The 21,513-nt window shown below is 41.7% G+C and overlaps 1 protein-coding gene across 1 annotated transcript in view; it reads left to right on the forward strand.

The window, feature by feature from the left end:
- Window positions 1-1,575: 1,575 nt before the first annotated feature.
- dnah1 (dynein, axonemal, heavy chain 1) overlaps window positions 1,576-21,513 on the forward strand; it is a gene marked incomplete at its 5' end in the record, with an annotated part of 51,042 nt that continues 31,104 nt past the window's right edge. The window contains 26 exons of the mRNA XM_084044640.1: window positions 1,576-1,745; window positions 3,494-3,683; window positions 4,335-4,393; window positions 4,737-4,929; window positions 5,245-5,377; window positions 5,955-6,113; window positions 6,546-6,801; window positions 7,588-7,745; window positions 9,040-9,251; window positions 10,326-10,624; window positions 10,999-11,149; window positions 11,459-11,652; window positions 12,087-12,312; window positions 12,525-12,644; window positions 12,739-12,821; window positions 12,922-13,063; window positions 13,481-13,636; window positions 13,762-13,960; window positions 14,474-14,727; window positions 15,187-15,399; window positions 16,083-16,247; window positions 16,591-16,712; window positions 17,980-18,085; window positions 18,493-18,672; window positions 19,179-19,319; window positions 20,674-20,837. Coding sequence (XP_083900766.1) covers window positions 1,576-1,745; window positions 3,494-3,683; window positions 4,335-4,393; window positions 4,737-4,929; window positions 5,245-5,377; window positions 5,955-6,113; window positions 6,546-6,801; window positions 7,588-7,745; window positions 9,040-9,251; window positions 10,326-10,624; window positions 10,999-11,149; window positions 11,459-11,652; window positions 12,087-12,312; window positions 12,525-12,644; window positions 12,739-12,821; window positions 12,922-13,063; window positions 13,481-13,636; window positions 13,762-13,960; window positions 14,474-14,727; window positions 15,187-15,399; window positions 16,083-16,247; window positions 16,591-16,712; window positions 17,980-18,085; window positions 18,493-18,672; window positions 19,179-19,319; window positions 20,674-20,837 — 4,445 coding nt within the window. The remainder of the gene's footprint in view (window positions 1,746-3,493; window positions 3,684-4,334; window positions 4,394-4,736; window positions 4,930-5,244; window positions 5,378-5,954; window positions 6,114-6,545; window positions 6,802-7,587; window positions 7,746-9,039; window positions 9,252-10,325; window positions 10,625-10,998; window positions 11,150-11,458; window positions 11,653-12,086; window positions 12,313-12,524; window positions 12,645-12,738; window positions 12,822-12,921; window positions 13,064-13,480; window positions 13,637-13,761; window positions 13,961-14,473; window positions 14,728-15,186; window positions 15,400-16,082; window positions 16,248-16,590; window positions 16,713-17,979; window positions 18,086-18,492; window positions 18,673-19,178; window positions 19,320-20,673; window positions 20,838-21,513) is intronic.

The following is a 21,513-nucleotide window of genomic DNA, read 5'->3' on the forward strand; positions in this document are numbered from 1 at the left end:
GGGTCCTTGGTATTCATTTCATAGACATACAGTATATAGTTGCAACCAAACAGTTCAAATATCAACATAAAAATACAGGGAAGAATAACACTATGTACAAAAAAAGAAAAAAGAAAAAAGCATGAAAAAAAAAAACTTAAAATATGTACAAAAAGGGGGGGGGGGTCAACGTCTGCTCAGTAGACTGAGTTCGGGATTATACAGATATTCATAGAGAGACATGTGCACAGGAAGACCAGATGTCACATACACACTATGTACAGACAGATGCATACATGCACATTAGTCTGCAAAGTGGACTGGTCATCTTGTTGGTGTGGGAAGATCATGTAGGGTTCAAGACAGTGGAACTAATGCACATGCACATGCAATTGCGCAAACACTCACGCACGCACACACGCATGCGCGCAGCCACGCACGCACGCACGCATGCACAGATCTACCGTTTGGGTTGGTTGGTCTCTCCACTGATGATGTCAAATAATGACTTAAATCGGTACTAAAGGCAGACTTGCAAAAGAGTGCATACGGTACGGGTCAGTTGATACTGTACACATTCTATCATATGGGATATGTTCATTTATTTACTGTACAATGTTTTGCTGAACCAACTCACTGATGAGCCATGCATACACTTTGAAAATGTAGCCTCACCCTTGTTAAATATTCTATTGGTAGTTTTACTGGAACTTGGAGCATTATTTTTCATGTTACTTTTGTAATCTGCTGATGTCTACACTTATTTTTCCCACGTGCAACTTCAAATGTGTGTTGCTATAGAATGCTGTCAGGGTATTCTCCAATCTTATATTCTCACGCCACATTCCATGGTTGCGAAACAGACAATTTCTGTTTACAAATTCGTCATATCACAATCAGTGTGGGGGTTGTATTAACACAGGTGTTGGTGCTAATAAATGGATCACGGCTGGCTCACTTGTGAGATTCAGCCAGTGTCATGTGAACTACATGCAAGTGTGTGAGCGTCTTTATTCCTCTGTATTAGTCCAGGCTATCTATACCTTTGCTGGTAATGACTGCTGCGCCAACACGGGGCATTCTTTCTCTGTTAACGTTCTTAAATCAGTAATCTTTCATATTAGGGCTAGCCAGAGGCTGAAGGTGTGGGGAGGAGGTGAAGAGGCGAACATTTTTGGACTTGTATAGTGCATGCGCACAACAATAATCTGTATCGTTTACATATGAATTGTCTCCAGATTTTGGAAAATATACTTTTATTAGACAAAAGTATACTTTTGTCAATTAGAAAAAAAGTATAAACAAATCAGTCAGTCACACATCAACAACTAGTGATGGTACAGATGGCATCCTGCCTGAGAGCATTTGATCTTTCTTCTTTTACAAAAAATCACATCCAGTGTGAAGAGAGTGGTGCCTTTGAATTAGTGTAACTGGTTGCATCCTTGTGTTGCAATCAGCTGCAGCTGTTGAGGCCGTGCTCAAACGGACGGACGGACGGACCCACACACATGGTCAAGTGTAGGAGTGGCTGGCACCACTCAAAAATAGCTCTAATGCTCCGACCTGACACAGTCTTGCTGGGACGTATACAAGATGTCCAAGCTCTGCAGGCTGTTGTCTCTGGTTCACTATAACCTGCAGGACTCGTTAGTACAAGACTCGCTGGTCAGCCTGACACACCTGGTGCAGGACGCCTGCCATACTGTCCTGACCTGTCCCCAGAATATGGTCTGGGGACATGACCTGATCACCAGCCCCTACAAGTACGAACACATGCACGCACATACACACGTGCACTAATGCACACACACACGCACGCACGCACGCACGCACGCACACACACACACACACACACACACACACACACACACACATAATGTATTAAGAAAATAACTAGCTAAAAGGGGTAAAAAAAAAGGAGAAGAAGAAGGTAAACAAAAAAAGAAGAAGAGAGAAATCAAATTAAAAGTAAAAAAGGGGGATTTAGATGAGCTGATTAGCTAATTGGCTGCAACCGAGAAGGCCCTGCTGTCACCCCAAGTTTGTTGCTTTATCTCCAGAAAAACGTGTGCAGCCATAATTCATATTTTGGCTCCTACATCAGCCCTATTGATTATAATTGCATGTGTTTAACTATACTTCTGTAATGGCTTTTCTCTTTAAGACATAAGATTGATTGATTGATTTATTGATTGATTGAATACTTTATTTGAAGTTTGCAGAAAAAAGCACATGAAAGTACTGTTCAATACAAGGTCAGCTAATATGATTTTTTTTTTTAAACAAGAAAGCCATTGGCTTGCCTTGTTTCCATGGGGTCCTTGGTACTCAATTCATAGTGGATAGATGTTATGATGATTAGCCTGCAAGGTACACGTTTTGCTTTAATGATTTAATGATTTAATGCTTTGACACTTCAACCAGTTTACAGAAAGTACAAAGTAGGCTTAGGATTTAGAGGAGCACCATGATGTTTTTTTTTCTTTTTCTTGAATGTACTTTCAGAGACTACCTGGTTCTTTGCATAGACTTGGTGCATTGCGCCCTCTGCTGGCGGTTTGATAGGCGTTCTACTCCTTCCCTAACAACTGTTGCCAGCTCACCGCGTCCAACTTTGTTTTTGTTGGAAACCGAGATTTGAGCCAGGAGGACCAGGTCAAAGAAGAAACTTTAACGTTAAACAACGTGAGGGAAGCAACAGGACTCAAGTTTAATGTGAAATAAGGTATGTGGTGGTGGGTATGGTATGGTGGCTATAAGCTATTCATTATTTGTCTTGTCAGGTTGTTGTTTGTAGTTCCACAGCAGCCAGGTGACTTTAATGGCAGGTTTAACTGTAGGCTATTATGCAGGCTATATGTGTCGGAATGCCAGATTTGATATAGGACACGTTTTTAAACAAAACAGTGTAATAAAGGTTTATTTGTTTATTTTGTAGGCCTATTTATTCTTTGTTGACTGTTGTATTAGCACTATATATAGCTTATATAAAAGTAGGCTGCCTTTATTTCTATGATTAGTGTAACTAACCTGGCCTGAGAGCTTTTTAATTGGTCAGTGGTGTGTATTTATAATATTTGTTTGTTCTGCATATCCATCAGTATTTATTTAGCCCCTGTGAGAGGGGGGTTATCATGGCCTTTATTTATTAACTTATTTTAGAAATGAGTTGACAGGTAGTCTACTCAGGATGTAACAACACAGATCATGTGTAGAAATCCTCGATGCACAGTTGGATGCACAGTGAAAATGTGAGATTGCTAAACCACTTTTTGCCTTTCTGATGATATAGCAGCCTGTATTATCAAGTTTTCTACCTTTTTATTTGTATTTTCTATCACAAGCTAAAGATCTCCAACATAAGCAATTGTGTCCTCTTGTTCTTGGATTAGCAGAACATACCAATTAGACGCCATCTATTGACACCACATTAGTTAAATGGAAAAAGAAAGTAGGGTTGAGTAGTAATGTCAGTTGTCTCTTAAGTCTAACATTGTTTGCTCTGTAACAGAATGGAGGGGAAGCGTTTGCCTGGTTTAGGGTTACTGAAGCCCCACCCGCCCAACAAACCTCCCCAACCCAAACCCCACGTTGTAAGTCACAGGAGCAGCAAACTCCCTCCCATCAGGAAAAACCCAGTCACTGAACAACACGGGCTCTACTCCCAACTCATATCTCCAGCTGCCAAGTCTACAATCAAAGTAAGAAATGTACTCAGTTCTCAGGGGTAGAGTGGCCGGATGAGAACCATGAGGTTCCCAGTTCGATCCCGGCCTCCCCCAGAGTTAGTGTTGAAGTGTCCTTGAGCAAGACGCTGAACCCCTAAATGCTCCCGATGAGCAGGTTGATGCCTTGGATGGTTTCCTGCGCCATCGGTGTGTGAATGGGTGAATTCAATGCACAATCTATGTAAAGCGCTTTGGATAAAAGCGCTATATACATGCACCATTTACCATTTATTCTTGCGCATATACTTACTTGTACAATTTGTGTATTGCTGTTATACACTGAACATGAATCTGGTTTATTAATTAGTGTTACAGAGAAGGAGCAGAGACTCAACAGAGTTTACTTTGTATACATGCTTCAGAGTACTGCAACACTCCAAAAGGTAAGGTATTAATGAATTATATGTGTTTCTGGCATATACAGACTGTTATCATTGTTTAATAATGTAGATTATTTTAGACGACTCACTGACAAAAACATATTTTATTTGTTGTGGAGGAATATATTGACTAGCATTTTGTTCCTCACTAGATCTGTTCAGCCTGGTCGAAAATGATCAACATGGACCTACAACACGGCAACCAGGGATCACTGACTTCTATCCTGGTGGATATGCACCCAAGGTCCAGCTGCCATTCCAAACTGTGCCAGGACAGATTCCCCGCAAGTTAGAGATAGAAAGGTAGGTTTGTGTGTGTCACGGTACAGAGGAAAGGAATTTTAATTATGAATAAGGGTCTGTCTACCACACAGGTAACCTCGGAAGGCTCAATAAGCCATTGAGCAGCTAGCATTTCTATTGATTACTGTACAGTTGCACACATGAATGAATGCATGAATTGATCTACAATGGATTTCGAGCATTACGACATTCCCACACAGCAAAATCATCAGTGTGCTTTTAACTCAAGAGTGTCAAGAATGGACCCAAATGGGTTCAATTGGGAGTTAAAAGAACAGTTAGATTTGTACTGGACACATTTACACAACCAACAGTAACAGACATTACTCTCTTTTCCAATTAGACGCAGGAGGGAGTACCTGCATATAGACCTAGCCCAGCTCTTGGCAGAGAAAGGCATAGACTCAAACCTGCTGATGCCAAGACATTGGGGCAGGGAAGGTCACATGACCACTCCAGACGACAACGTCCCACCTGATCACGTGACCACCTCAGAAAACCCGGTCCCACTTGTGTCAAACTACCTGTCCTTGGAGGTGAGCCTGCTATCAACCAGTGGTGAACAGTAACAAACAAATCTACTTGAGTACTGTACCTAAGTATAATTTTTGAGTATCTGTACAGTATTTCACTTGAGTATTTGTACTTTTGGATACTTATGACTTTCACTACAAACTACATTTCAAAGACAAATATTGTATTTTTGACTCCTCTGCATAAACACTTTTCACTATTCCAATAGTGAAAATAGCAGATCTACAACCTCACTTCAGATTATATTATGTGTCATTTAGAATACAACAATCTTTGCATACGATTCTTTCTTTTTTTGACTGGTGTTTTCTCCATAGATTTTTGACAATGAAGAGTATGACCCCCGAACGCCTGAAGAGTGGATGGGTCTGGGTTGGACAGAAGGATCACCTGATCGCAAACCTATACCTGCAAAAGCCCTGCTGCCTGCAACTGACAACACTCCACCGGGTAAACTGCCGCCAGATAAAAAGTAGATTAAAGCTGCAATCCGGAACTTATTTTTTAGTTAATAAAATGTTAACCAATCTGTATGGCAGAGTATGATGGTACAATATAACTAACACAACTGCAGTGGTTTGAGGTGGTCTAGTTTTAGTTTTTTAGTTTTATTAGCACACAAAGAGTTAAAAAGAGAAGAAATAAAATACAACCATATTGTGCATGAGAAGTTTCGAAGCCTAGAGGCTTATAGAGAACTTCCACTTTTTGTAGAATCAGACAAATAAAAAAGTATTTGTACAGGGCTGCACAGGGCTCCCTCGTAAAAGAGATCTTGATCTCAATGGGATTTTCACCTCTATAAATAAAGGTTAAATCAAATAAATGGATCTATTGAGAATGTGCAATATCTCCCCTGGTCAAGTGGTTCTTAGTTCAGCAGTCACACTTTTGGCCATTGCGCGGGAGACCCGGGTTCGAATCCTGAGTAGGACATCCATTTGACGGATTGCAGCTTTAAGAAAGACAGTCTTTTCTGTTCTGTTCTCGTGGGTCCCCTCTCATTGCTTGTGTTTTGTTTCTAAAGAGGACCCCAAAACCCCCAACATAGAATGCAGCTGGTATTTGGTCGGGGTTCTGGACTACTGTCAGGAAAAAGGGCTGTACCTCGTCCAGAAGGCCGACGAGAACGGCAGAGTGACCGATGAACAAGGAAAGCCTGTTCTAAATGGTGGATGCAAACAGGGCAAGTTCTACCTTTGCACTTGTCAAGGGGTGTAGTGCAGAATTTTGTACCATGCCTTTGTATTCATACATTATTGTATCCTTTCTGATGTATACACAATGTATGTATTCACATCTTTGTATAAACACTTTCAACATATCACCCCCATTTTGGGTATGTCATTAAAAACATTTTTTTAATTCAAGATGTTCAAAAATGTAAAAATCTAAAAATATACAGAAAAAAATATAGAGAAAAACAAATACATAACAAATGTAAAACTAAAAGAAAAAAAATTGAGAATTTACAATAATTTTCAAAAGATTTCAAAAGTTGTGAGCTTGTAGATCAGCTATTTTTGCTGTGCAAAAAAACATTGTACGAATTGAAAAAAGTATGAATGAAATAGGGCTTGTTATGTCCTCTTCTCTTACCTCCATCTCTACACACCAGGTGTAGCCCATGTGCTGACAGCCACCCAGTACTGGGTGCCCAGGGTGAGGTTGTTATTCTGTGCCGAGGACCCGCGTGTCTTTGCAGAGCGGGTCTGCTTTGCCCGGCGCTTGAGGGAGAACACAGAGGCTCTGATGTTTTACCACCTGGCAGTGGACTGCATGCCCGTCTGGGCCGGCACGCCCTCCCTTGACACCCAGAGCCTTCAGCATATCCGAGGGCACGTCCTGTCCACGCCCGGCCTCAAACTGGAGATGTAAGCATCGCTGTTTGTTTACATGTGTTCCCTCTCTCCATTTCCATGTTTAGTTTCCTCTTATTTTATTCTGAAAAGCACCTGTTCTCAACGTGTGGTCTGGGGACCCCCACGCGTCCTTGAAGGGGTTCCATGGGATATACAGTTAAATAACTGATAGTTAGGAATGAAATGGACACTTACAAATCTGTAACTCTGAGAGTGTACAAATGGAACCAAATGGACCCAATTCTAAATTGTATTACTTTCTAGTCTATGGTCAATCACTACACCAATATTTGTGTTTAATAATGCTGTTTTCACACACTTTACCTACATTTTATTCTTATTCTGAAACATAATCGGGATCAGAATCAGAATCCGGTTTTATTGGCCTAACATGTTTTACATGTAAGGAATTTGATTTCGGTTCACAACAACTCACATTTTACCTACGCACAAGAGCCTACAGATAACTGTTTTATCACTGTGTGTTGTCAACAGTAAACAACAGTGATATCCATAAAGTGAGCTAATTTTATAGGTATGTGCAACTATATACAGTATATGCTGTATATAATGACAGTTATTCATTAGGGTGATACCAGTTGGGAAGAAGCTATTCCTATTTTTCTATACGCATTACTGTTTGAGTGCCTTACTTGCATTATATCTTGTACTAATTTATATTTGCTGGTCATTGTAGCACAGTCTGGTGAAGTAAGTATGAGTATGAGACAAATAATAATTGAATGCTGAATCTTGAATCATGTAAGAAAGGTAAACAGGGGAAAAATGTCCTCACAGCCTGCAGGATGGTATGGACTGCCTTGAGGGGGAGATTAAACTGGAGTATGATCGCACCATGAACCGCCTCAGCTTTGACAGAGTGGTGACGTCCCGCCCAGAGGACTTCTGTCACATCACCCTACCGCAGAAAGAACCCCAACTTGTGCCACACAAAGGTAAGCTAGCTTGATTAGTGGGTATTTCTGTTCATTTCATCAGTCAACAACACCCATCATTCTGCTTTTAACCACTTTCAACATGATGGCATCCCTATTCAATATAGGCAAAGAATTTCTTAAGAAATTCTAAATACACTCTAAAAACGTTTAAAAATGCTCAACATTTAAAGAAATGTCAATTCTTTTTATTTTTCTAAAGTTTCACATTTTTTAAAAAATATTGAAAGTAGTAGATCTACAATGTTGTAAGCTTGTACATTGCCTATATTTGCTATTCGTCATACGACTAAGTACTGTATATAGTGCTTAAATGGCTGTCCACACTGACTTACATTTATGACTTACATTTTTATTGAAGATTTTCAAAATTCAACAAACTATGGACTGAGATGCAGTGATAAAGACATGTACAAACCATAAAATATAACTGTGTTGATCAACAAGATGCAAATAAGCACCGTAACACATAATCTAAATGCAGAAAATACAAGGGATAAAGGAAGGAAACAACACACACACACACACACACACACACACACACACACACACACACACACACACACACACACACACACATAAAACCCAATACACACAACCCCCAAGGATCTTATTTAAAAAATCCTCCTAACTCAAGTGGAGAGTCCAGACCATAACTATAACGATGACAGTGGTGAACAATATAGTTATAGTTAGAGTGCTTGGTGTGGATGGCTCGTTAGTGGAAGGATTGTAAAGATGCTGCCCCGTTACATTTAGAGATGTACCAATACCATTTTTTCCTTCCTAATACTGATTCCGATAATTCCCATAACTTGCCTTATCCGTGTCGATACCGAGTACCGATCCGATACCAATGTCTAATTTAAACAAATTTAGGACAGTTGTTCTCAAAGTTGGGTCCATGGACCATCTTCCTTGAGGGGATTCCAAATGGACCCTTACAGGTCTGTAACTCTGAGAGTGTACAAATGGAAGGGTCCATTTGGTTCCATTTGTACACTCCCAGAGTTATGGGTGTCCTTGAAATTAAAAGGTTTGAGAACCCCTGGTCTATGAATAAAAAATAAAAAAACATTAATAATTGTTACAGCTACAAGTTAGTCAAATTATAATGTAAATAGTACAGTAAGAGCGTAAAACAGTCGTGCTACATCAACTGAAGCAATCAGAATATGACTAAATTAAATGTCATCATGTGATAAATTACGCATCGGAATGGCATACTCGATACCAGCATTTTAGGCAGTACCGATATCGGAACAAGTCTAATTACATTACCATCTGTCTGCAGGGTTAGTTTCAGTCCCTGACTATTCCTTTAAGAAGAACCGAGCAGCATTCATCTTCAACTCCCTGTTGACCAAGCCAGAGGTGATCTGCGTGTTATCTGAAGTCCGGGCTGCGTGCAACAGGGCGGCGGCTATGAGTCTGTTCCGTGTCACCTTCACCAAGTCACTGCGCCTCGAAGAGTTTGAACTTACCCAGTCTCAGATACACGCACAGGTATATTGCTACCCAACTACACAGTAACATTTTGTTATTGCATCAAAGTGCAGCAAAAGTAATCTGTATTGTCATTTATGAAGAGGTAGCACTTGACCATTAAACATTTTTCTATCAGATGAGAGTTGTAATTTAGCCAGCTGAAACTGGAATATATGTTACTTTGAAAATTGTATGTAGTAATGAAATTGTAAGTCTGTAATTGAAAATGTATTCATTACAAATGTTTAGAAGAAGACATGATCACAATCATAGTCTCTTGTATAATTCATAGTCAAGTCACCTCAACGCAACTCTGTACCCTACTTACTGAGTATGATGTTGGGGAAAAAAGAAAAATGTTTCAAATGCTTCCATGAATCCCATTTATTTAGTGTTTAAGGTGATATTGATAACATGTATTTATACTAGAAGTTCGGGGCGCTGCGCGCCCCTCCCGTCTCACCGCGGCGCGGTGCTCTAGTAGCTGGTCGAGTGACCATCAGTTTGTATTGAGAGAGAGAGAATGAGGACCTGTATGAACCCAGACAGACAGACAGACAGCCACGCATGCGTGCGACTCTCAATTGTATTATAGGATAAACGAATAATGAAAAGATAATGCATTCATAGAGCTTATAAAAAGGGAATAATGGTATAACATTTCCCCCCCATAAAGTATTATGAAAAAAAAAGTTTTTTTTTTGTTGTGTCCAAAATGATTGTTTAACTCGGTAAGCTGACGGCAGCCATTATTGCTGTTGCTTCATTGGGGCATGTACCTTTTTCCCCCCTTATATGACGCTGCATGAGTGCTGCCTTGTAGGCGTGACTCATGGAAAATAGGAACCCTATGCAGCAGAGGTGATATGGAGTGTAGCGTGACATCTGTAGTGTGACGTGGCTGAATGTATTGTATAGCACCTTTAACATGATTTAACTTGATTATGTGCATAGTTATTACCAGAGAATCAAACGCATAACCTTCATTCCACATTCACCTGATTGTAAGACTACTCTCTGGCAAAAAAAACGTCACATGAGATAAAAATACAGGAATCACCCTTTCCGTCATTCTCTTGCCACACGCTGCAGGTTAGCTTGTATCTGTGCAACTCGTGGGTGATGTCGCTAAGCAACGCCATCCGTTCTGAGCTGAGGGACATGGGACCAGGCTGGTACGACCTGACACAGTCTCGCTGGGACGTATACACGATGTCCAAGCTCTGCAGGCTGTTGTCTCTGGTTCGCTATAACCTGCAGGACTCGTTGCGCTTCCTGGTACAAGACTCGCTGGTCAGCCTGACACACCTGGTGCTGGACGCCTGCCATACTGTCCTGACCTGTCCCCAGGATATGGTCTGGGGACATGACCTGATCACCAGCCCCTACAAGTAGGAACACATGCACGCACACACACACACACACACACACACACACACGTGCACGAATGCACGTACACACACACACACACACACACACACACACACACACACACACACACACACACACACACACACACGGCTCTGACAGGAAACACTTTCTTAAAAAAGATCACCAGCACTCACTTGGTCCAAGTGAGTGCTGGTGATCTTTTTAACGTAATAATGAACACGGCATGTCATGTGTTTGTGTCTTAAGCTTTATTTACAGTACATACACCATTTGAACGATGCTGTCACTTGCAGACTTGCAGTTGTGCTACGGAGCATAAATTGGCCTTTTTATGCGTGTTGGTAATGTTTACTCCAATATCTACTACATCTAGGCCTAAGAAGAACCCTCTGTTTTTGGTGGACTTGGTTTTGGACCAGACTGGAGTCCATTACAGCACTCCACTGGAGACCTTTGAGCTCTCCATCATCAACCTGTTTGATAAGGGCATTCTGGCTACACACAGTGTTCCACAGCCTGATAAGGTAGAAGAAGTAGAAGAATGATATGATGGCCTACTGTGTATCATACTGTACCAACTGAAAGCAAAGACATTGACAGTGTAAAACCAGACTCATTCATTATCCCCTATACTGTTTATTACTTACTGTAAGCCCTATTTCAAACGGCTAAATTGGCAGATTAACAAGCTCAAAGTGTGTCTATTTTCGCTGTTTTTGAAAAAGATTTTGGAAAGATTTGAGAATTTTTGCATACAATGACATGTACAACTGGTATAATTACTGGTTGATGAGAATGGTGATTATGATGACATTGAACTATGCTACTCTCAGTTTGTGATGCAGAATTTGTTCGTTGGTGGCGAGCCTGTGCTGGAGTCGGTGGTGTTGTGGGAGCCGGTGGCGTCCCAGCTGAGAGAGGACGTCCGCGTTGCCCTGCGTCAAGCCGCCGTCCCCCTCAGGGCCTATGCTGCCCAGTACCACAAATATCTGGAGCTCCACAACTCAGACATAGAAACCTTTCTCCAGTAAGACTTTACTTAAATCTGCTTAAATCTGCTTTCTTTTCTTTCTCTTTCTGGAAACAATCAAAACGATGGAGCTTGTAGATCGGCTATTTTCAAATAGTTGAAAATAGTAGTGTGTGTGTGTGTGTGTGTGTGTGTGTGTGTGTGTGTGTGTGTGTGTGTGTGTGTGTGTGTGTGTGTGTGTGTGTGTGTGTGTGTGTGTGTGTGTGTGTGTGTGTGTGTGTGTGTGCTCATATGGCCTGTAGTCGCTTCTTTTGGGCTTGTTTTCATAGACCTGGTTGCTTGTTTCTCTTGCAAAATCTGGCAACACAGTCCATTGTGGTCCTTAGTTAAAGGACCACAATGGAAACAAGCCTGCAGGCTTTCTTGTGTATTTTTATTCATTTTAAATAAAGTGCTCAATCAATCAATCAACGTTTGGGTTTGTCTTCCAGAGCCCACAGTAAGGTGGATCAGACGGCCCAGGAGGTACAGAAAGAGGTGGTCCAGCACCTGAAGGAAATGGAGCAGCTGTACTCGTCCCTGCCGACCTCCATCGCCATCGGTGCGTTCACCGTCAGCACGGAGCCGGCACGCCAGGCTCTGGCCCAGAAACACAGAGCTCTGGCCGACGCGCTCCTACAGCGCCTCGCCTGCAAGCTACGCAGGCAGCTTGATGCTGTAAGTCATGATGAGCTTAATAGGTGGAAATATGAGGGAAATATACTTTAACCTTTGGGGTCCATTTGGTTCCATTTGTCTACTCAAGAGTTAAAGTCGTACTGTGTAACTATTTCAGTTAACAATAGTTATTTTTACTTAATAACCATTTTGTGTGTGTGCGTGTGCGTGTGCGTGTGTGTGCGTGCGTGTGTGTGCGTACGTGCGTGTAGGCATGTGAAGAGTGTAAGGCCACCAGTATGAAGCTGTATGAGACGCCCAACAGCATTGAGGAACTGACAGAGCTGAGGAACTGGATGAAACAGATCCCAGAACAGCTGAAGAATCACGAGGTACGTAGAAAAGAACCTGTCCATACTCCTTTTATTAACTAATTTCTTATCAGATATGTATATTCTTCTTTTTTCTTCAATCTTCTCACAACAGGAAGTGATGAGCCAGATCCTGTCAGATTATGAGATGCTTGACGCGTTTGCCTACAGCCTGTCAAATGTGGATTTCAACATAAAGTAACTATAAGTCATTAACAATGATGCATCTATATTTTTGGGAATTGTTTGTTACATGTTTTCAGATGTTAATGAGGCTCATTTCTATTTCTCTCTACAGGTGGACAGCTGTTGGTTGGCCTCAGAACTTGATGAAGCAGATCAAAGTAATTGAAGCCCAGCATGTGGAGAGTGAGGAGCGCTTCCACAAGGTCCAACTCGTCGACCAGAACAACTTCCAGGAGCGACTGGACTCTCTACAGGTCTGCTCTCTACAGGAGCCACCAGAATTCCTTGATATTTTAACTTGTTTTTTCGTGGGTCATCACCAGGCGTTTGGCATAGCTATGGGCTCTTCAGTGAATCGAAACATGCCAATCATGGTACAACACTTGCTTGCATCTTGCATTACCCATTATATTGATCTGACAATATACCCCCAAAAATATGCATTTCCAGATGGAAAAGCAATTAAAATTTTCCTCATATCGTGAAAAGTGTATCTGATGAAGAAAATAGACAGATAATTTAGATCAAGGGAGGGACACTTTCAAATTATTAGCCTTACATCTGACATGGCATGTAGAGGCTTAGTTTATTTAGAGTTGAATTGCAATTTCCTATTCTTTTCTTTTTTAAGTTGATGATTTCATGTGACTCTGTTGGACTGGATTTTCCAGATGCTGGTTGCTGGGTTCAGTGCTCACGTAGACGTCGATCGTGCACATGAGATAGCCAACGAGGTCAGGCGTGTGGGCAAGCAGCTGAAGGAATCCCAGACCATGGCCCAAACCTACAACAACAGAGAACGTCTCTTTGGAATTCCTGTCACTAACGTGAGCGAAGAAAGGGGGAACAAATGACTACCATGTTTTTCTACTTATGAATATATCATCATTTCCCACTCTTTGCAGGCTTCTACGAACAAATAATTCTTCTTTCCTCTCCTGCTGTGTCACAGTACGATCGCCTGCAGAAGCTGACGAAGGACTTCCAGCCGTTCAGAGACCTGTGGACCACCACTTCTGACTGGCTGCGTTGGCACGAGAGCTGGCTCAGCGACCCTCTGTTGACTGTCGACGCCGAGCAGCTGGAGCGCTGCGTTGAAGATGCCTTCAAGACCATGCAGAAGTGTGTTAAACACTTCAAGGACGTTCCCGGTAAGTCATGAATCTAGGGATGCAACAGTCAATTGAACTCATTTTAAGGATTGTAAAGAATAAGCAATTTTTTAAATAAAATAATACATTTTGGGTGAAAAATCTTCAAAAAGATTATGAAAATAGCTGATCTACAAGATCACAACAGGTCGTGATGCGACGCATGAGCTTGTAGATCTGCTATTTTCTGTATTTTTGTGTGACATTGTTGTAAGGCCAAGTATAAAATAGGGCTTAAGTAGACTTAATTAGACTAATTCAGTTGATTATAATCATTTTATTAGACATTCTCTGCATCAATTCGTTGACATATAAATAACACAAATATTCTAAACAAAAAGAGATGCACTGCTCGATTATTCGATTCATCAAAATAGTAACTGATAGAATAATTGCTTAGAAAATAAATAGTCGATACAGTCACTGTGTGATTTGAGGTGATTAGTACAGATGAACACGGTTTGTGTGTTCCAGCCTTGAGGAAAACTTAGAGTGTTACCATTTTCCTTCCAGACTGCCAGATGGTGGCGACTGATCTTCTGGGCAGGATCGAACTCTTCCGCCCCAACATCCCTCTGATCCAGGCCCTGAGGAGCCCAGGGATGAGGATGCGCCACTGGCAGACGCTGTCCGACCGCATCCAAATGAACGTCATGCCTAAGGCCAACCTGACCTTCTCCCGCTGTCTGGAGATGGGCCTGCAGGGCCACATCAGTGAGATAGGCCACGTGGCTGAAGTGGCCGGGAAAGAGTACGCCATCGAGCAGGTACGGTATCAAGATCACCAAACTGTGTGTGTGTTTTTACTTACACCCAAGAAGTAGTGATGCGCAGTTCTGTTTTTTTTTTTTTTTATCCCGACCCACCCACCAGCCTATTATGAGAGACCTACTAGACCCATTCGACCTGCCAAAATGTGTTAATGAACAACCCAAACCTGACCCGAACTATACATTGTTTTGATGGCTAACCCGCTGCCCCGAACCCTCGATAATTGCGTTTGAAGCTTACCCGAAACCGGGGCGCTACACTATCTCTGGAGGCGCGTGCACACACACACACACACACACACACACACACACACACACACACAGAAATCATTAGTTTTAAGTCAGAGATTTAACTCAGCTCTGAGTTACAGTAATTTAATACAAACATTTCACTGTGCGTGCGGCATGACCTAGCCTCACATTTTGTAATGCAATTTTTTTGTGGTCTCCAACTAGGCTCTGGACAAGATGGAAGCTGAGTGGTCGACGGTGATGTTTGATGTTCTGCCCCTCAAGGAGACAGGAACCTACATCCTGAAGAGTCCAGACGAGGCCTCGCAGCTCCTGGACGACCACATCGTCATGACTCAGAGTATGTCTCTCTCTCCCTATAAGAAGACCTTTGAGGAACGCATCACCGCCTGGGAGAGGAAGCTCAGGATGACTCAGGTAAATGCTTACACACACACGCGCACGCACGCACGCGCACGCACAAGCACGCACACGCGCGTACAAATGCACGCACGCACACACTCATAAAGTTCATAAAAGCTACCAAGTTCAGTCTCTGTCAAATAAGTAGCTAACTACACTGCAAGTTACTTAGTAAAAGTAGCGAGCTACATTGAAGCAACTTTTTTTTTGCTCATGATACAGTATGTTATTATGACACTGAGTGATATAATAAGACGGAGAATTCTCTCTTTGATGTGATGACAAACTCCACTCAGAACTCATCTGTTGTGCTATTTTAGGTTGATTTACCACTGAAATGTAGTGATGCAGTGATGAAAATAGCTTAACTATTTGAAAGCTACGTATATCATTGTGAATGTTGTGAAGCTACCCACAAGCTACTGGGAAATGTAGTTAACACTTAAACCCTATAGTTCATTGACCGGTGTCAACCCCATGGGTCTATATTAGGCCCCCTCTTTTTCCCCTCTACATCAAATCATTTCATTGATTATAGCTGATCTACAAGCTCAACCTGTGAGCTTGTAGATTGGCAGTTTTTTGCAGAATAATTAGGGACGCTAGGGCTATGTGTTAGCTAGTAGCTTAGCTACTTATGGCTAACGTATTGCCCAACACTGTGCCTGTGCCATTACGTTGTGGTCTGGTCATTGCAGGATGTGCTGGAGGAGTGGCTGACATGCCAACGGTCCTGGCTCTACCTGGAGCCCATCTTCAGCTCTGATGACATCACCTGCCAGCTGCCTACGGAGGCCAGGCGGTACCAGGCCATGGAGCGCACATGGAGAACACTCATGAAAAGTGCTTTTGATAACCCCCAGGTCAGAGCTGCTACAATACTGTGTACTGTGTACACACAGAGATTAACCTGATTACTTACCGCTATAAGTAATGTTTGTGTGCATGTGTACTAGTCTATTGCTAGGGTTTAATAGGGTTATTTGTGTATGTGCTAGTCAGGCTTGTCTATGTGTACTAATTCATTATCACAAGAGAAAATTGTAATTTTTATGGTTAATGAAGTGTGTGTGTGTGTGTGTGTGTGTGTGTGTGTGTGTGTGTGTGTGTGTGTGTGTGTGTGTGTGTGTGTGTGTGTGTGTGTGTGTGTGTGTGTGTGTGTGTGTGTGTGTGTGTGTGTGTGTGTTCGTGCGTGCGCGCGCGTAGGTGATTGAGCTGTGTTCAGATGATCATCTGCTCAACAGTCTGAGGTTCTGCAACAAGCAGTTAGAGTTGGTCCAGAAGGGACTCAGTGAGTACCTGGAGACCAAGAGAGGAGCCTTCCCAAGGTATACTGTACTTACTGTACACCCCCCCCCCACACCCACACACACACACACACACACACACACACACACACACACACACACACACACACACACACACACACACACACACACACACACACACACACACACACACACACACACACACACACACACCAGCCAGTGCAAAATCTTCCTTTCATTTTATTACTTATAATGTTAACCATTTTCAACCAGGCGTCCATATTTTGAGCATATCATAGGTTTTATTTAATAGCAAAAACATAGTAGATCTACAAGCTCACAACGCATTACACTGCGACTGCGACACATTGTTAGCTTGTATATCGGCTTTCTTTGCTGCTCTGTGGAAACCTCATATGTCCAAAACTGTTACTTTTGTGTGACGCTGTAGTATGATCAACTAGAGCGTTGATTTATGAAAAAAAATAAAAGTTAAAATATGTAGATAAGAGGTTTCTGCCCGACAACAACGCTGTGGCTTAAAGGGCAAGACCACTTTGGTAGAGGTTTGGGTTGTGTATTTACCTTGCCATGATGTAACTCCAAAGGTGGGCAAGAAATCAAAAATAATTGCTCCATTGATTAGAAATTGATAATTCAAATTATGCTCCTCATTGACTTACATTGTACGGTAAAAGTGCTCTCAAAGTCACTCTTTTAGCACAAAAACGAACGCAAACAAAGTTGATTCAGACAATATAGAACATCACCAAACCCAGTACTGTTTTTTTTTTAAATAAAAATGTCAACTTCCTGTTGATTTTGCCATTTTTAATAAGTAGAAAACCCGGACTGGATCGGCGGATCCGGATCCAGATCTTCAAATAGTAGAACCAACAGGAAGTTGACATTTTTATTAAAAAAACAAACAGTACTGGGTTTGGTGATGTTCTATATTGTCTGAATCAGCTATGTTTGGGTTCATTTATGTGCTAAAAGAGTGACTTTGAGAGCTGTTTTACCGTACAATGTAAGTCAATGAGGAGCATATTTTGAATTATCAATTTCTAATCAATGGAGCAATTATTTTTTGATTTCTTGCCCACCTTTGGAGTTACATCATGGCAAGGTAAATGCACAACCCAAACCTCTACCAAAGTGGTCTTACCCTTTAAGTAGCTGATATAAGATCTCACATGAAGACTGTATTTGACACCATGGTCACACACATCCATTATGTTCACATAATGAATAGTTGCTAGCTACTGTATCTATTGTGATCCTCTGTTATTGTGTAACTAACGTTTCCAATCTTGGATATGTGTAGGTTCTACTTCCTCTCAGATGATGAGCTGCTGGAGATTCTTTCTCAGACCAAAGACCCCATGGCCGTACAGCCTCACCTACGCAAGTGCTTCGAGAACATCGCCCGGGTTCGATTTCTCTTCATTTCGTTTTGTCTCTCTGCCCCGCAGAAATAAGTGTTGGAATCATCCCTGTGTGCGTGTGTGAAATTTGCAATTATTTAGGCATTTAGCATGAGAACGAGAATGAGTGACCAAGATATATCTGCATGGTAGCCATATCTTGGTCAATTGTTTGCAACAGTTGAGGCAGAAGGTGGCGTGCGTGCCTCAAAAGAATTTTAGAACAGATGGGCGAATCTTTTTGAAACTTGGTGGGAATGATCACTAGCCTGCCCCAAAGAGATGATTAACTTTAGCATTGTAAATCATGAAAGGTCAATGGCATAGTCAAGGTCATAAAGCAACATAATCTGTCATATTTTGAGGAATGTAGAGACATAGAAACATGAAGTGTGATGCATTTAATTTCTCAGCTCCAGTTCCAGCCAGATCTCCAGATAACGCACATGTACTCTGGGGAAGGGGAGGAGGTGATGTTCACGCTGCCAGTGTGGCCCAGTGGAGACGTGGAGGACTGGCTGAGAGAGGTGGAGGCCTCCATGAAGGCCAGTGTGAGAGACAACATCGAGCGCTCGCTCGGAGTCTACCCGGAGGTCTGAGAGCCTGTCTGTCAGACACAGACCTGTGTCAAATAGCACCATATGCACTACCGCTTGTTTTATTCTGTATTCTTCAGTGGGAGGTTTCCATTTTAATAAAGTCCAGATTGTTTCAGTAACCTTTAATGTACAGATATCGTACATTGATTTTCATTTCAGTATATATCTAGTGCTCATTATATTGTCCCATGTTGCATAGTTTATCTAGTTGCATCTATCTACTGCCAATGAGATAAAATAACTCCAAAAAGTATTAGTAAATGTTGTTTGAATCAGGTCTTGGGTGAATAGTACTGTACACAGTAAAATCTTGAGTGTTCATTTAACTCAGACAGTGTACAATGGAACCAAATGGACCCATTTAATTAACACTGAGGATTATACAGTGTAAGCAAAACTTTATAGCCACCACTCGTGTCAGTTAGATATCAAGGTTTTGCTTTGAGAAACGTGGTCGTTCAGTGTGTAAACTGGATGTTTTCCCTCTGCCCCTCTAACAGAAGGCCCGTACAGAGTGGGTGTTATCGTGGCCTGGACAGGTGGTCATCGCTGGCTGTCAGGTGTTCTGGACCTGTGAGGTTTCACAGTCCCTGGAACAGGGCGACCTGGCCAGCCGCCTCTACCCACAGCTTCAGACACAGGTCTGGGACTGTTTTCACCATTTTGAACAACTCCATTGGTCTTTTACTTGACCACTTTCAACCTGGTGTCCCGAAAATAGCAAAAAAAACAAGCTCACATTGTGTTTGCCGTGCGAATTTTGCAAACGACGAAGCATAAAATAGGGCTTAAGTGGTCATGGACAAGTAATACAAGTAATTGATGGACTCATACAGTAACTTAATCCCTCCCCCCAACGCACACACACATTTTAACCATTTATTTATGTCCACATAAAGGATAATACATACAGGGACACAAATATTATAGGTGCAGTAGTGTTACATTCACAAAATCATGGTATATGTTTTCATCATGATACAATAAGCATGTCACTCAGTACTCTACGGGTATAAGTAACAGCGTCTCCGCCATATATGGCGACTGCCAATTATAGCAGAGATAGCACAATACTTTGCCAGCCTTTTTGCCTCCTTTTTGGGCATCTTAAGTTGTTGAAGCCCTCTAACAACTAATCTGTGGGTATGTCCCAGGCTGCCGAATATAAAGACAAATAGTCTGCACCTATAACCTAGCTCTGAGATGGTATGTAGGAGTAGTTGGTATTTAATGACCTTGGTCATAAAGGCCTCCTCTAGGCTAAGGTCAAAGGTGCATGCTATCTCTAACACAGACACTTCCCTGGACTCTTCATTCACCATAACAACACCTGGTGTATTAGCTGTCAAAGATGTAAAGATGTCTGGGTTATCACAGAGATGAAACATGGATGAAATGACACAGGAATGTTTGTAGATGCATGATATTTTGATATGTCCTTCGCTATGAGCTCCACTATTCTATCGTGACGTGCTATGTACATCCCTTTGTATGCATAACAGCCATTCAAGAACACACACACACACACACACACACACACACACACACACACACACACACACACACACACACACACACACACACACACACACACACACACACACACACACATACACAGTATGTTGAATACAGTGACAATGATCATCTTATACCATGTAGAAATACTGTTACAAGTAAAGGTCCTGTGTTCCAAATTTTACTGGAGTAAAAGCACAAAAGCTTTGTCATCAAAATATACTTACAGTACCAAACATAAGTAGCCATTATGCAGAATCAAATCCCATTATTGGATTGTAATTAGTAATGCATTAATGTGTTAATCACTTTAATGTTGCAGCTTGTAACGTTGGTGGCTGATCTTACCACAGATTATCACTTAGTTAAATAGTACTTCAAAAAATTGTTACACTTATGTGCAATCACATTGTGTCATAAGTAAAGTAGAATGACACTCTTAGTATTCACCGCTGATGTTTTGCTGGTTGTTTGGTGTAGCTGGAGGACTTGGTGCGGCTGGTGAGAGGACGTTTGACTGGGATGCAGAGGGCTGTACTTTCTGCTCTCATCGTCATAGAGGTCCATGCCAAGGACGTAGCAGCCAAGCTGGTGCAGGAGAACGTCTCCAGTGTCAATGATTTTGAATGGATCAGTCAGCTCAGGTACTAACTGTGTTTATTGTTTGTTTATTTCACTTTCTGTAACTAATGATCAAGGATTCCTCTTAGTCTTCACACTATCATTTTGAAATATCCTGTATTTTGACCCATTAAGTTCTCAAACGTTTTCGTGCCAAGGACCCCCAAATTGATATATATTTGGCCGTGGACCCCCCAATCTGAAAATGTTTTGTGCCAGGAATCCCCACAAGAGAAGATTTGAAAAAATAAAATTATTCAAAAGATTTTCAATATTTTTCTAAAATAGCAGATATACAAGCTCGTACATCTGCTATTTTTGAATAGCCAACGTATAAGTGGATAAAGTGGTTTAAACAAACTTTGCTGGGGACCCCCTGGAACCCTCCCAAGGACCCCTGGGGGTCCCGGACCCCACTTTGAGAACCAATGCTGTAACTAATGATCAAGGATTCCTCTTCACATTGTCCTTTAGAAATATATGACGGTGTGAAATAAAACCTTACTATAACCAATCTGTATGGTATTGTTAATACACTATATATATAACTAGCTTGTCTGCTGTGGCTGGAGGTGCTCTCCCTACTCTTCCATTGAGAAACTTAGGTAGGTCACCTACTGATTAACCAGTAGTAGTGCCTGAAGTTAATAAGTGCAATATCTCCTTAGGCCAAGCAGGGACTGCCTCTTGGATGAGCGT

Source organism: Gymnoscopelus microlampas (genome assembly GCF_963454915.1).
Source record: "Gymnoscopelus microlampas genome assembly, chromosome: 20".
In the NCBI taxonomy this organism is placed as follows: Eukaryota; Metazoa; Chordata; class Actinopteri; order Myctophiformes; family Myctophidae; genus Gymnoscopelus; species Gymnoscopelus microlampas.